This window comes from Lynx canadensis, chromosome B3 (genome assembly GCF_007474595.2).
Source record: "Lynx canadensis isolate LIC74 chromosome B3, mLynCan4.pri.v2, whole genome shotgun sequence".
NCBI lineage: Eukaryota > Metazoa > Chordata > Mammalia > Carnivora > Felidae > Lynx > Lynx canadensis.
In genome coordinates, this window is record NC_044308.2 from 68,955,396 (window position 1) to 68,971,918 (window position 16,523).

Here is a 16,523-nt window from a genome sequence, read left to right on the forward strand (position 1 = left end):
TGCCCCCCACTCCCGCAGCTCTGTCCCATGGCACTTGCACATGGTAGTATTTCTTACATTGCATTATAAAATAAAGGTAAAAGTTGTTCTTCATAAAATCAAAATGAAAATGTAAAGAGCTGATTTGTGAGCACTCTAAAAACAAGGACAGTGTCTTACTGAGTCTTTTATTTCCAATATCGATTCAAACTTCATTTAATTAAAATATTTAGCACCCTGAATTCAAAATGGAGATACCTTTTTCTTGTAGTATGGCTCACATGTATGTTTTTTGATGATATATTTCATTTCTCTGCATGCCGTGTTCCACCCTTAGAAAAAGAATGTTTTAACCTTGACCCCTGATGTTGTCTTAGTGTTGAATGGAGTGGCTGAGCTACCCAGCTCTCCCGGAGCCATGACAGTCACAGTACCGGTCCTCTGTGTTGTCCCTCTAGCAACCTTGAAGGAGCTCATCTCACAGACCATGATCCGCTGGGCTCAGGAGGACCAGATCCAGGATGCGGAGTTGGTCCGGATGATGTTCAACCTCCTCCGGAGGCAGTACGACAGCATCGGGGAGCTGCTGCAGGCGCTGCGGAAGACCTACACCATCAGTCAGGCCTCCGTGAGCGACACCATCAACCTGCTGGCCGCCCTGGGCCAGATCCGCTGCCTCCTCAGTGTCAGGATGGGCAAGGAAGAGGAGCTGCTCATGATCAATGGGCTGGGGTAGGTCATTCATAGTTCAGTGTGAATCTTTCCAAAGAACTTCAAGGGGAAAGCTGGTTTACCTTGCTCTGCAGGTGTTCTGGAATCAAATCGCATAAAACCCCAGCCATCCCAATCTCACTTCTTGTGGAAAACCATTCTCCGTGTCTCCGTCCCCTTTGGTAACCTGAGAGATCTGACTGTGTGCCCCAGGTGAAGGGACATTGTCAGAAGCAGTGGGGAGGAGTCTTAGAGAAAGGCAGTTACTTCATTTGTGTCTGAAGAAAATCGCTCCAGGGTGGCAATGAAAAAAATTCAGCTGAAGGGAGAGCGTTCAAATCAACCAGAGAGAAAGGTTTTGAGCAGCTGGGCTTTTGACTGGAATTCTTCTGAGACTTCCCTCTGAGGTATTGCGGGTGGATCCCTCCCTTTGCTTGGGACTGACCCAGGGAGTCAGTTTTGTCAGTTGTACGAGACACCTTTCACCCTAACAGTAGCTCGTGGCTCTTAGAAGCTATGCTATCTAAAAGATAGCATTTTAGACATCAAAAAGATCTCCTTTAATTTAATTCAGTGGCGTAGTTCCATTTTGGGGATGAGAAAACCAAAGCCCAGAAAAGTTACCTGACCAGCCCACGATGTTACTTGATTAAAATCAAGAACTCATTAGGGCACCTGGGTGGCTCAGTCGGTTGAGTGTCTGACTTCAGCCCAGGTCATGATTGCACTGTTGGTGAGTTCGAGCCCCAGGTCCGGCTCTGTGCTGACAGCTCAGAGCCTGGAGCCTGCTTCAGATGCTGGGTCTCCCTCTCTCTCTGCCCCTCCCCCCCTTCAAAAATAAACATTAAAAAAATTTCAGGGGGCGCCTGGGTGGCTCAGTCAGTTAAGTGTCCGACTTCAGCTCAGGTCTTGATCTCGCGGTCCGTGAGTTCGAGCCCCGCGTTGGGCTCTGTGCTGACAGCTCAGAACCTGGAGCCTGCTTCTGATTCTGTGTCTCCCTCTCTCTCTGACCCTCCCCCCATTCATGCTCTGTCTCTCTCTGTCTCAAAAATAAATAAATGTTAAAAAAAATTTTAAAAAAATCTTTTTGAAATCAAGAACCTGATATTCCATTCCACCACCCTGGAGCCAGCAAACTAAAGGAGCATCACTGGGGCCCAGAAGAGAGACTTTGAAGATCCCCGGGTTGGGGCATGGGTGGGATGCACACATTCTTCAAATTCCTTTCCAAGGCTGAATCATGTAATAGAAACGAAGAGAATTTTATGGCAAAAGAAAACCATAGAATTAGCTTCTCCCCTGACTCTCGCAGTAGACATAGCAGCAAGTAAAACCTAGTGGTGTCTCTTCTCAATAGCTGCAACACTCAAGGGAAAGGGTACAGGCAGAGGGAAACCACCCCGTATGGGATTACACAGCCACATCACAGGCTGCCTCTGTATTTTGATTTGCCTGCAGCATTATTATGTGAATTTATAGTGACTGATTTAAACATAAATTTTTTTATATTTCATTGTTAATTTCATTTTTTTTAAAGATTGCGGTCCAGAAATGTCATGGGTACCTAACGTACAATTGCCTTTAAGAGAGGGGTACAGCCCTATCATTAAGAAAACTGAAGTCCAGTATCCCTTGGGTAAATTCCTAGCAGTGCTATTGCTGGGTCATAGGGTAGATCTATTTTTATTTTTGGGGGGAAACTCCACACTTTTTCAGAGCGGCTGCACCAGTTTGCATTCCCACCAACAGTGCAAGAGGGTTCCCATTTCTCCACATCCTCTCCAGCATCTATAGTCTCCTGATTTGTTCATTTTAGCCACTCTTACTGGCATGAGGTGATAGCTCAGTGTGGTTTTGATTTGTATTTTCCTGATGAGGACTGATGTTGAGCATCTTTTCATGTGCCTGTTGGCCATCTGGATATCTTCTTTAGGAAGCGTCTATTCATGTTTTCTGCCCATTTCTTCACTGGATTATTTGTTTTTCGGGTGTGGAGTTTGGTGAGCTCTTGATAGATTTTGGATACTAGCCCTTTGTCTGATATGTCATTTGCAAATATCTTTTCTCATTCCATTGGTTGCATTTTAGTTTTGTTAGTTGTTTCCTTTGTAGTGCAGAAGCTTGTTATCTTCATGAGGTCCCAATAGTTCATTTTTGCTTTTAATTCCCTTGCCTTTGGGGATGGGCATAGGGGCACTTGTACCCCAATGTTTATAGCAGCACTTTCAACAATACCCAAATTATGGAAAGAGCCTAAATGTCCATCAACTGATGAATGGATAAAGAAATTGTGGTTTATAGACACAATGGAGTACTACATGGCAATGAGAAAGAATGAAATATGACCTTTTGTAGCAACATGGATGGAACTGGAGAGTGTTATGCTAAGTGAAGTAAGCCATACAGAGAAAGACAGATACCATATGTTTTCACTCTTATGTGGATCCTGAGAACTTACCAGAACACCATGGGGGAGGGGAAGGAAAAAAAAAAGGTTAGAGAGGGAGGGAGCCAAACCCTAAGAGACTCTTAAAAACTGAGAACAAACTGAGGGATGATGGGGGGTGGAAGGGAGAGGAGGGTGGGTGATGGGTACTGAGGAGGGCATCTGTTGGGATGAGCACTGGGTGTTATATGGAAACCAATTTGACAATAAATTTCATATTTAAAAAAAAAACTGAAGTCCATAGAGACATAGATAAAAGGACGAGAGAGGGGGAAAAAAGACACTGAGCACATGGAGGAAGAGAAATCCAGTGATTCCTGCTCTCTGAAGCTATGACAAGCAAAAAGACAAAAGGACAACTGTATAATGTCATTAGAAGGAAATGTTTCAAAATAAAGTACTTAATGGAAGTAAAAGAGTTCAACATACTCCTATCAGCTAAAAAAAGAAAAAAAAAAGGGAATTCTACTTCTATTCCACCTGGCTGGTACCTTCTTACTACCTTTCAGCTTGCGTCACTCCACCCCCAGTGTGTTTGTGCATGTGTGTTTTCTCATGCCTGCATTTTCATACCACTGATAGAAGCAAGTACTGAAGACTGTCCAATCTTTACCCTAGAGACATTATGAACAACAAGGTGTTCTACCAGCATCCCAACCTCATGCGAGTCCTTGGCATGCACGAGACAGTGATGGAGGTGATGGTGAACGTGTTGGGGACAGAGAAGTCTCAGGTAATGCTACCAGGAGAACTTAGGCCAGAACTTGACTTGGGCAGGTGCATGTGGTGACTTGTTCACAGACAAATAGCTGGTGTCCATTGTCTCAGTTCCTCTTCCCAGGGAGAGGGAGGGATGTGCATAAAGCCAGGAGGCAGCCAAGGGATGGGACAGAGCTGCTGGATGGAATCCAGCCAGTGTAGGCGCTCTGGCTCCTGAAGCTTAGAGCTTTCCCCACTCATTCTACGAGGCTGTTCACCTGCTAAGTTTACTTCCCATACATACTCTGCAGCCCTGCTCCTTCCAACATGGAGTTCCTCTGGGTTTTGTGCTGTGTCAGGAGAATGCTGTTCTAAAGGAGAACAAGATCTTAATAACGATCCTGGCAGTGTTCCCTCAGGGGTGCATGTGTTTCCTCTCTGTGCCAAGCTCCTGAGGATGTCGGCTCTCCTTCCCAGCCCCCCATAACAAGCCTGCTGTCAGGGGGAGCCCCCTGGACATTTATTCTAGCTTATGTGGGGTCCTCAGAGTTAGATAGGGTCCTAAGGCAGTAGATGGGGGATGTTTTCAAATGTTAGAAATTCCAGAGGGCCAGGGTCCTAGGAATGAATGATTCCCAAAGCAGTTCCACCAGTATGGACAGTTGGGGGTATGAAGGAAGAACAAAAGCCAAGCTCACATTGCTTCTCACTCACTTCCTTCTGGTCCCTTGGAAAAGCAGACTCTCCAGAAGAGCCCTGAGAAAATGCCTGCATGCCTCAGCAAGCAGGTCGCATATAGGTTTTGGGCCCTTACTTGTAAGAGCCCCCCACCCTCATGATTCTAAAAGGAGAGATGAAGGGCTTTCTAGGATCCAGAGCTAGGTTAAACATAGACACCATTTATTGAGGATTATTGGATCAAAACTAAGATGTGGCCAGGCTCTAGAGATGCTAATTACTTTGTTAAGGAGAGAAGCCAAGTATAATCAGCAGTAACATAAGATGGCATCTCAGTGCTAAATTGTATGAATCAGATTACAAGTGCTATGGGAGCCCGTAGGAGAGCAGTAGTCAAGGACAGAAGTAACTAGGGAAGAAAAAAGCAATTGGGGAGGGCTCACATTCGGAGAGGGCAATGCTTATCAGGCTCCCACAACTCTGGGGGGACCAGCCTTTACCCAGAGGACCCAGGTTTGATTTAATGCTGGGCATTATTTGTCAGGATCGCTCATCTCCCTTTCTGGACCTTCTCATCATGATCGCTCCTCTCCCTTTCTGGACCTGCTCATCACAGTTCTGTCTGCTCCCTTCCTGGATGGAAACAATAGTGTGATGTAGGGTCGTGCAATTTCATGTGACATCGGAGGGTGTCTGGGATTCTTGTTTGACCTCTTTTTCCTTTGAAAGGAAGATACTTCAGGAACTATAATTAGCTCTCAGTATTTTTGGAAGCCTCCTCTCAGGTGTGTCCCCTCTCTGTCCCTCCTGTGAATAAGTCCTCGAAAAAACTAGAAGCAAGGACGAAATGCATTTTGCAAACTGTTCATAGCTTATACACCCGTATTGACAGGTGGGGGTCAGTGGATGGCCTACCCTAAGACTCTTCGAAGTCAGACTTCTCAGAAAGGACTCATGATAGATTCTTTTCCTTGACATTTCCTTTTTCTCCCTACAGATTGCCTTTCCAAAAATGGTTGCTAGCTGTTGCCGCTTCCTCTGCTACTTCTGTCGAATTAGCCGGCAAAATCAGAAGGCCATGTTTGAGCATCTAAGTTACCTGTTGGAGAACAGCAGTGTTGGCCTAGGTATGTCATGTTATCACTTCCACATTTGGACTTGGAGGTGACACTCCTCCTGGCCACTTAGGAGGTAAAGCGAAAGAAGTGACATACCTGCTAAGGTATTTTTAAATAGAAGAAGGAAGCTGCCTGATCTAAAAATAAATGAAATAATGATACCATGTCTCTGCTGTCCAACCTAAGTAGAGATGTTGCTGCCACCCAGAACTGGTGACAGATTTGTGTTGGCATAGTCACACAGTTTTTACCTTGTCTTCCTTGGGACCGGTGGCCCATGGCTCATGAAATGCTGCCTGAAATTATAGTCTGGGGACACCGCTCCCCCACCCCCAGCCCACTCCACTGACCAAGGAGGTGCTAATGAGACCAAGGTCGGAGACCCAACCCCTTCTTGGAGGGCTGGCTGCAGGCTGCATCCCTCTCTCCTAAGCTTTGAGGTGGACTGGCCAAGAGCAACTGTGGACCGTGTAAATCCATCACCACCACTAGAAAAGCAACACGGTGCATATGCCTAACTCACTGTCCTGGATGTAAACCAAATGAGTTTGTGAAAGACACAAAACCACTCATATATGCATGTGAAATCTGAAAGCTGGAGTTTCCAATTTATCAGATGCAACCTCGGACTCCCAACCTTTTATAAAAAAAGTTTTTCTGAGTTCTAGCATAAGAACCAAAGGAAAATCAAAGACAACATTGGTGACCTGATGTAACTGTATGAGCTAATGCTGTTTGAGGCTATTCTCAAACTCTGGTTGGTGGCTCTAGAAATGACCGACTCATTTGAGATTAGTTGGTTAAGTGACATCACTACCTTTTGAGTAATCACCACAGCAGAGCTCCAAGAAGTATCATGTTAGAAAAATACTTGAAAATACATGGTCCCTGATAATTACGTGCACTGATTTTCTGACTTAATCCATAGTCAAAATTAATAATGAGTGTGGGGACAGAGATAACAAATTCTGTTCTTGGGCAGGCAGCTCCCTCAGAATGGTGATGGGAGTTTAATGTGCTTGCTGCCCTCTCCTGGCCATGAATGTGCACTGCACCCTCAGCTCAGCGCTGGCCGGCCTCTGTCCCTTTTCTCTCTCCTTCTCTCTTCCTTCCTCAGCCTCTCCTTCGATGAGGGGATCTACCCCACTAGATGTGGCAGCTTCCTCCGTGATGGACAACAACGAGTTAGCCCTGGGCTTAGAGGAACCAGACCTTGAGAAGGTAACTGGCCCTGGGGAGGCAATGTGCTTGCCCTCTCCTGCCTTATAGCACAGCCAGGACAAGGAAATGCAGACCAAAAGCTGGGTCTCCATCAGAAACTCTCAATGCTCCATGAAAATGTGGTAGAAAGTGAGTAACCAGCAGCAATATGATAATTAGGAGCAGAGAATCTCCTATGGGCAGGGATAGTCAACTTCTTAGACATGGATATCTGGATATGTGTGCTGTCTGTATGTGGAGGCCCAGCCTCATTGGTCTACATGGAACACTACCAGAGACCTAGATCCTAATAAAGTTCTATGTCATCGAATTTTTAAGTTCACACACTAAAGAAAGAAACGTGATAGAAAACTGTATAATCCATATATGGACAAGAAACACCCACATGTCCTATCCTTGTACAAATGAGGCAAAACTGAGCTGCCCCACATTGGGATTGTGAAGTGTGCTCCCACTGGTGGTGATAACTGGAGGCTGATTCACCTACCATCTTTTCCCCATTCCATCTCGGGGCTATTTCCTTGACTGAGTGGCTGCCAAGATTTACAGTATGAAGACTGGTCTGGTGAGGGGGGAGGGGAACAAGTTAAAGGTCATCCGTTGAGTAGTGGGTCTGGAAGTGCATGGAAGAAGAGTTCCTAATCCTGACCAGGGGATCAGGAAGATCACTCAGGAAAGTGATGAGCTGAGGTGGGAGTAGGAAGCCAGCAGCCTCACCATCGGGAAAAGTGTGTCAAGAATGTGTGAGGTTCAGTGAGGAAAGCATGGTATGCTTGGGAATCGGGAAGGTGGGTGTGACGGATCATGGGGTGTGTGGGGGGAGTGGTGAACAGTGAGGGGAGACAGGAATTGGGCTTGATGCTACCATAATGGTTACCATAGAAGTTCATACTCCTATAGGATCACTGTGGGCCAGGTCCCGCTCTGAATTAACTCACATAACCCTTAGAACATGCCTTTTTGTTAGTGCCCCCAGTTATAGGAGAGGAAACTAAGGCCTAGAGGGGTTTAGTTGATGTGCTCAGTGTCATGGGGTTTGTAAGTGTCGGAGCCAGGAGCCACAGGGGTCTGGCTCCGGAGGCCGTGCTCTCACCTGTCATATTACAGGACCTCTCTGTAGAGCCAAGAGCAACAGAAACCATCAGAGGGCTTTAAACAGAGGAATGACTTGTATTTTAGAAAGCACATCTTGGTTTTAGCAAGAAGAACTGATGAGAACAGAGACAAGACACACCCCCTCCCATACACACACGGACTCATGCTCTGCCACCCAGTGGTACGTTGCGTGATAGCTGTTCCACAAATGCCACGAATATTCCTAGTCTGCTTCTGGTGAGACAGACTTTAGTCAAACTCTGCTCTGCATACATTGCAACACCAGTCAAGAACTCCACGTTTCAGGTGGTGAGATGGTAACTGATCCCTGGATAAGAAAGTGGCTGATGGTTCTCTTAGACTAGGACAGTGCCACCTTACACTGATGGGGACTCAGTGCCCATCCTCAGCTGTAGCTCAGCTTTGGAAATGACAGCACTTGACAAAGACCCTAAGTCCCCCCTGGAAGGTGGAAGATGGGCTAAGGAGAGGCCAGGAGGCTGGGAAAGGGAAGAAATGGGGACCTAGGGACATCTGTGAGGGGGAGGCTTCTTCAGGTGGTCCCGGTGGCTCAGCACAGGGCCACAGACTTTGTTGGGACCAGTGTCAGGAAATCACCCAAGTGTGGTTCCTAGGAGGGAGGGGAAAGGACAGGTAAATGCCACAGTTCTTCCTTGCCATTGATCACAACAGAAATTAGGTCCCTTAAGATTGAGCAACAGCCCCCCCACCCACCAACACACGTTGTGCACGCGTGCACACAGACACGCAAGGGTGCTTATTTCAGCGGACAGTGAAATGTCCTGCACCTGTAACCTTGAAAACACTGCTGAATTCTTGACTTTATTGATGTTTTTCTCACATCTTAAAGGCCAAATCAAATCTAAGCTCCAAGCAGAATAGTATCCTTACTGGTTTAAGAAGGAAACGGTGTGATGATTGTTTCTTACTGAATTTTGACTTAGATCCATTGTTCTTACAAAACAACTTGGAGTATATGACCTCAGCAAATACATGATTCATTTGAAAAACATTGATTGACCATCTGCTATGTGCTGAGCCCTGGGAATCATAAAATGAAAAAGATACAAATTCCTGACTGAGGAGTTTACAGCCCAGTGGATTCTCCCCTTCTCCTTGTACACATAAAATAATAAAGGCTAAATTAGAATAGCAACTGCATTTCAAGCAAAGGTCTATTTGCTACGCACTTTTTCTTGCCTGACATCTTCTAAAAAGTAGGCAAGTCATAAAACACTCTACAAGATCACAGGGCTGATATCCAGTGACCCAGGAAGTGAACACTACCAATCCCAGGTCTTAACTGGCCACAGCCCCTCACTCACCACCCCAACCTTAACATTTGGCTTGTGACTTGAGACAACAGTTGTTAATGCAGAACTTGAGTAGGGAGCCCCAATTAGTCAAGGGCCCACTCAGAGTCAACCAGTGACTCAATATTTTGATCTTGAAATACCATGGCCAAATGAACATGGCCCACCTGGACCCATTATCTCCCCAGAGACCCCCTAGTTAGGCCTATGTTTAAATAGTAGTTCCCTCTTGGGGCACCTGGGTGGCTCAGTGTGTTGAGTGTCCAGCTCTTGATCTTGGCTCAGGTCATGATCTCCCAGTTTGTGGGTTCAAGCCCCACATCGGGTTCTGTGCCAGGAGCGTGGAGCCTGCTTCGGATTCTCTCTCTCCCTCTCTCTCTCTCTCTCTCTCTCTCTCTCTCTCTCTCTCTCTCTCTCTCCCTCTCTCTCTACCTCTCTCTCTCTCTCTCTCTCAAAATACATAAAACTTTTTTAAAAATATGTCCGTTCCCTCTTGCCAGAATTGGAAAATCCAGGGAACTGAGCTCATGGCATATTCCTACATAACAGTGACAATCTGTCTTGGCTATTTGGAAACAATGAACTAGAAGTTCTGATTTCAAACCTACTGAATTATTAAAAGTTTGGGGCTCTCTCTAGCTTCTAGGCAAACGAAAGCCCTTCTGTTCCCAGAATTCTGTAGGCCTCACAGCTGTCTCGTAAAAAACTGAGACGCTTACTTTTGTACTGTTGTTGGCAGGTGGTGACCTACTTGGCAGGCTGTGGCCTGCAGAGCTGCCCCATGCTTCTAGCCAAAGGGTACCCTGACGTCGGCTGGAACCCCATCGAAGGGGAGCGCTACCTGTCCTTCCTGAGGTTTGCCGTCTTTGTGAACAGTGAGTCCCAAAATTTTCATGCCTTTCAGACCTAGGATAGCATAAACTTGGGTACATACAAGGAAAGAGAGATCCTCTGCATTTCTTCCTACCTATAAGTAGGATAGATTCTACAGGTGGTGGGGGACAGGACAATCTCAGGCCAGACAAGGACCAAGAGCAGCATCTGGTGGACAGTGTGTTGAGCTCTCGCACCAGATCCAGGAAGAAAATAAAGGCGAAGGCTAGAGCTTGTCACTGCTTTGTACCTCTTCTATCAGTAAAACAGGGGATTGTTAATAGCTTCATCTCACTTATTCACAAAGCTAACCTCAGGTGTGCCCTCAGATCCTCAGACTATTGGATGAATGGATGCATACATGCATAAAAATTAAAAATAACTGAGTAACTATAAAAGGTAGCTCAACTCCCAGGAGAAAAAATATTTCTGTGGCGACCCTAAATACTATTCTTCTCATACAAGTCACTTCCCACTTATAATGAATTCCAAGTCTACAAAACCTCTTTAGCTGCCCAAGTAAAATGTACTGAATCTTGTGTAAAATTTAAGTGGGCTACTTTCTTGAAAATGTGCCCTGTCTCCCAAGATTGTGTTCTAATACCAATTCACATATATTCACATCAGAATTGTGATCCTTCTCCCTTCTCCAAGTTTGGAGTTCCAGGCTAACAAATCCAGCTTGGCTAGTTACACGATTGCAAAGAGGGATTACAGTTAATAAGCAATCACGCCAAGTGTTCTAGGTATAAGAGTTTATCTTGGAATATACTGACATAATGTGATCACTGATTTCCTGTGTGCTTTTCTTATCTCCCTTCATCCTCTCACTACTTCTTGTCTTCCTAGACTCCACTCTTAATATTTGAATGATTTCCATTGTCCTGGTTTCTCCCCCTGGGTCTCATCCAGTCAGATGCTTGATCACCTGTCTTCTGCCACTCTCTGAGTGCTCTTTAGTGTCCCTAACTGTTCCTCACCATCATTGCTGAATTCCATTTTCTCTGAGGCCAGTGTCAGCATGTCCTCTAATAATCTCTTCCACTTTCTATCCAAATCTATCTGATTCTGGACCACGTGTCCAGAATTAATTCAGAGGTACTATGGTAATAGGGACATTTTTTTAAGTGTATTTTAAGAATTCATAAGTCTCCCTAAATTATCTCAGTAGACTATATGACTACAAACCAAATCAAGGCAGGACTCGTTTATTCATCTTGACCACCTTTTCAAGATCAAGAGCTTTATGAGTCATTTAGAGGGATTGTCTACATAGGTTATGAAGGTAAAGGAATCCACCGGCTATGCACCTATCTAGATTGCCCACATTCCAACACTGATGTATGCTAGTTTCATATGACCAGATTGGGACTGAATAGACTTGCAGATCTGTAGTTGAAACGGTGGGAGTAGACTGTCACAGGGGAAAGCTTGAAAAACAGAGAGATGGAACATATGAGAAAGAAAAAGTTAGAATCTTATTGAAGCCTTAAAGAAGGAGCAAAAGTGCTTTAAAAACAGCTGAGTGTTATGGAAGACTTTGGGCCCGAGAATGGAGTGTCTGAGGAGCAAATATAGTGCAAAACACTTACTGCTTTGCAAATATAGGCACATTACTAAAACTTTCCTAGCCTCAGTTTTTTTATGTATGTTAAGTAGAGATAACAGTAGTATATACCTCACAGAGCTGTCATAAGACTTAAATGAAATAATCTGTGGAAAACTTAGCACAGTGCCAGAAACATAGTAAGCCTGCAGTCATGTTAGTTGTCATTGTTTATGATCCTTACAAGAGTATTAGGGCATTTGAAATGGAAAGACTCTAATGAATGGATTATTTGGGAGTCTCAAAGCCCTCTGTAAGTTTTTATGTCTAAAAGGTGATTAAAAAGGACTTCCCAGCCCTTTTGTGGCATCTACACAGCAGTGAAAGATAAAGGTGTTAGAGGTGATCATGGTAGATGATAAGAGTGGTCATGATGGGTAATGGTGGGTGGTGACAGGTGGTGATGTTGGATGATCGTGAGGGGTAATGTTGATTGGGGATATGAGGGTTGAGTAGTGGTCATAGCAGGTTTTGGGGTGATTGAGGTGGATGGTGGTTAGTGATGACAAGTGGGTGATGGTTGTGGGGGGTGATGAGTGATGGTGGGTGGTCACAGTGGATGATGATGGGATGTGATGGTTGGGTGGTGGATTGCCATAGTGGGTGTAGGGGTTACTGTGGTGAGTGGTAGTGAGTGATGATAGAGTTAGTGAGGATGATGGTGGTGATGAGAGCAGCTAACACTTAGTGAGCATTTACCATGTGCCAGGCACTGTTCAAAACACTTTGGGATTGGGGCACCTAGGTAGCTCAGTTGGTTAAGCATCTGACTTCAGCTTAGGTCATGATCTCATGGTTCTGGAATTTGAGCCCCACATCGGGCTGTCTGCTGTCAGCACGGAGCCTGCTTCTGATTCTCTGTCCCCCTCTCTCTCTGCCCCCCCACCCTTCCCCCATATTTGCATGCTTGCTCTCTGTTTCTCAAAATAAATAACTTTAAAAAATTGGGATGTGTTAACTTACATAATACAGAAATCCTAGGTATAGTTATCTTCCTCATTTTATAGAGAAAGACCCAGTTGCTTAGAAGGATTAAGTGCCTTGCCCAGAATCACACAGCTAGTAGGATGTAAAGCAGGATTTGAAGTAGGATTTGAAATAGAACAATTTGGCCCAAGAGTCCAAACATTACTCAAATATTGTGCAGTATTGTCTTGGTAGTGTAGTCTAATGAATGAATAAGGAGAAACAGCGTTTTCTCCTTTGAGATGTTCAAAAATTGTGGCATTATTTAATTACTGTTTGGCACTAATGTTTTTTTTTTTTTTTAAATTAAGCCAAATCAAAAGCTCTTGCCATATCAAAATAATAGAATTGGAAAATTCTAGCATTATTTTCCTAGTCTCTCTTAATGTTTGATTTAAATCTTGTTAAACAAGATTTGTCTTTAAAAGAACTTCTTGAGGCTATAATTTTCTCCGTTTTTTTATTAGGTTGCTCAGAAGCCTTGAGTTGTGTTTTACTGTGGGAGTAATGAAGTTGAGAGGCTTATATTTACCCAGCAGTTGTAAACTTTATAACCAGTCTAGACACAGCTCTGTCTAGGTATCTGATTAATCCCTTCCTAATGTAGATTCCAAGAAGGAAGATGTCTTACCAATCCACAAGAAGAAGGGAAAGTTATTTTGTGCTTTTTTTTGAGTCCTTGGAGTATTTTAGTGATATCTTCCCCAGGCTATAAACTTAGTTGTGAGGGACACACTATTCCTAGCTTTGCTGAATATTTCCCTAGGCAGATTTGTCATCAGTGGACATAACTTGGGGATCCATTATGTGACACGTGAAGCGTATGTGAGGGGCTATGAGATGTAATAAGAGACATGACCTAAAAGCCCTGACGTCGTAAAGCAGGAAACAGAGCAAACCTAAGTGGAATTATCGGAAATGTATGTGGAATAATTACTAAAAACCTTGTAATCAACCATACCTGCCTACAGAGTGACACATGGGACTACTGACATGCCAAAAGTGACAGTGCATATTGGAATCTGGTAGAGTGAATCTACGAATACCTGGGGAAAAAGGCAAGTGTTGAACAACATCTTGGAGAAACAAATGGACATAGAATAACAGAGTAGTGTGGTGAGAGCATACTGATTGGCTTGAACTAGGAAACATTAATCTTTTATTATATATCAATTTTATCTTAATAAAGCTGGAAAAAAATTTTAAAGTCAAAAGCACCAAGTAGCATGGTACCTTTGAAGGGCACAGTAGATAAAGATGCTTTAAAAAATCAGCCGGTTCATTTCCATCCATGTATTTATTAGAGTCAGAAAGGATGTAATAACCACTCTTAGGTGTGATTGGTACTAAAGACTAGGGATGATTAGGATTAAAATGTGTTAGACATTGTTCTTACGCTCACATTTATAATACAGTTGGAAAGATTCAGCAAACTTTTGAAAAATTGACCAATAGTAAAAGATTTACATAACAGTTTAAGACAATTACAAACAACATCACAGTGTTCTACTCAGGAGACACTTCAGGCTGTTGTGGTGAGAGAAGATACAATATGGGTTACAAATGAGATATGGCTACTGGGGGTTGGGTACTTAACGTCTGAGTTATAGCTTCTATCCAATTACAAGACATGTAGAATCTCTTCTACCCCACCTTCCTCATTCTCCCAATGGACCTTCTTGAATCTCTGTGCCTGAGAAGAAAGAAATTGGTCATTGGGGTCAGGATGGGCTCATAGTGACAAAGACAAGGAAATGTGGCTCCATCTGTAGAAACTCAAAGTGAAACTATAAACGCCCAGAGATAGATGGTCAAAACAGCACAAGTAATAGAAAATAAATTACTCACATAAAGAAGCCAATGGCAAACAAATGCCCAGAGCACCAAAATGAGGAAATCTGACTGGGGTGAAAAGCTGTTTGGCCTTGTTATTTTCATGCTAAGTAAATCATTCAGCATTTCTCCCCCACTGCTGCTTGTGGGATCCCAGCAGTGGTGCTGGCTGAGCATTTTGGCATGAGCCCAAATGTCCTGAATCCATAGGTATATGGATTCTTTATCAATCATTTTCTTAATAACGATGGTAAATGAAGTTTGATACCTACATAATGTAGATTTTAACTGAAATAGTAAAACCAGGCTAAAGCTGCTTCATCAACATTATTCCCACAAAATGGCAGTATAATGATCCTACCTATCACAAATTGATTTTCATTAACTCAGTGAGAATGCCCGTATTTAAAAGGTGGACTCTACCCTATTAGAACACACCTCAATTCTGACTCCAGGTTTCAGTCTTAGGCAAATTTTATTTAACATATTTCATGAAAAAGCCATGTGGATGCAAACTCTAGATGCATGGGCAACATTTTAGCATGATTCTAGCATTAAATACCAGTGTCTAAAATTTCTGGACTACTGTACCAGTCCACCCTGCAAGGTTTTCATTCAGTCCCTTGGCTTTAAATTCCACATGTTTGCTCGTGATCCCCCCAATGTACATTCCCATCCTTTCTTCTCTTCCCTGAGCCCCGGACTTGTGTAACCTGCTGCCTACTTGATGTTTCTACTTGAAGGATGAATAGGCATTTCAAATTTTGAACATCTTAAGGATTAATTTGTATATCTACCCTAAACTTGTTCTCTTAGATTCCCCATCCCCCTAACTAGCACTACTGACTTTGCAAAACTCTTAGGTGGCATCTTTAATTCAGACTTTTTCCTTATCCCCACATTCAATCCACTTAAAATTCTGTAGATTCAATGTCTAAAAGTTACCTGAAAGCCATCGGCTGATTTTTCTCCATCTTCACTGGCCACATCCTACCTCAAGCTATCATTATCTTCCACCTGGACCACTTCAGCTGCATAGAAACTGATTTCCTGGTTTCTACTCTTAGAAAGGCATTAATTGGCCTCTGTTGCACTATCTGCAAGATATTTGAGAAGCTCTGCTGCAGGTATATAGACCAGGTAGAGTTCCTCTGTTCCACTTATCTCATTCCAGGGTCTAGGCTTGACCATCTTCTACAATACTTGTCCACTGGTCCTGGATCAGTGACTAGCAAGTAATGTGGGCTTACTGAATGCTTGAATTAATGACCAAATGGGCAAACAGTTCCTCATTTGCTCCCTGGCTGCCATAGTAGTTTATTGACCTATCCCTAGCTCCTCCCTCCACAGATTAGAAAGCCCTAAGGAGGAGATCGTATATCTTAAACACTTGCAATGACTTGGTTCATGCAAATTGCCGACAACCGTATTTAAGTTGGCACTTACAATTAAAAGGTATTGGGTCTTGCTCATCGCCCCTACCTTGTGATACTATAAGTTAAGACACTCTAAATGCATTCATGCTAGGCCTCCAGTGTTCGTTCTTCCTACAGTATGACTTGATGAAGGATATGTTCTTTTCCTTAAGACTAATTGAAATCTGAAGAAATGAACAACCCAGGTGCTTGTAAACAAAGGCTGACAGTTGATCTAGTAATACAGTAATGGATAGTGACCCTCAAACTTTCCATCCAGTCATTTCAAGTCTCTGCCTTGAGTCTCAATGGAGTCTATTCATTTATTCAAAAATATTTTTGAATGCCTATTATGTGTCAGATGTTAACAAGATGCTTGAGCATACAGGGTTAGATAATGCAGACATAAGGCTCTGTTCTTATTACATAGACAATCTGGTGACAAAAACAGACACAAACTAATACAAACAATGTATTAATTATACTTGTGTTCAATGATTACGGGAAGAGGGCAGGGTGTTTGAGAAGACCAGGTCCTCTAGGGCTTCC

General features: G+C 43.6%; 1 protein-coding gene across 1 annotated transcript in view; it reads left to right on the top strand.

Annotated features, from left to right (window-relative positions):
• Positions 1-16,523, top strand: part of RYR3 (ryanodine receptor 3) — a 357,957-nt gene that overhangs the window by 207,906 nt on the left and 133,528 nt on the right. The window contains 5 exon segments of the mRNA XM_032593518.1: positions 438-711; positions 3,755-3,869; positions 5,511-5,640; positions 6,749-6,852; positions 10,021-10,156. Of these exon segments, the coding sequence (XP_032449409.1) occupies positions 438-711; positions 3,755-3,869; positions 5,511-5,640; positions 6,749-6,852; positions 10,021-10,156 (759 nt within the window).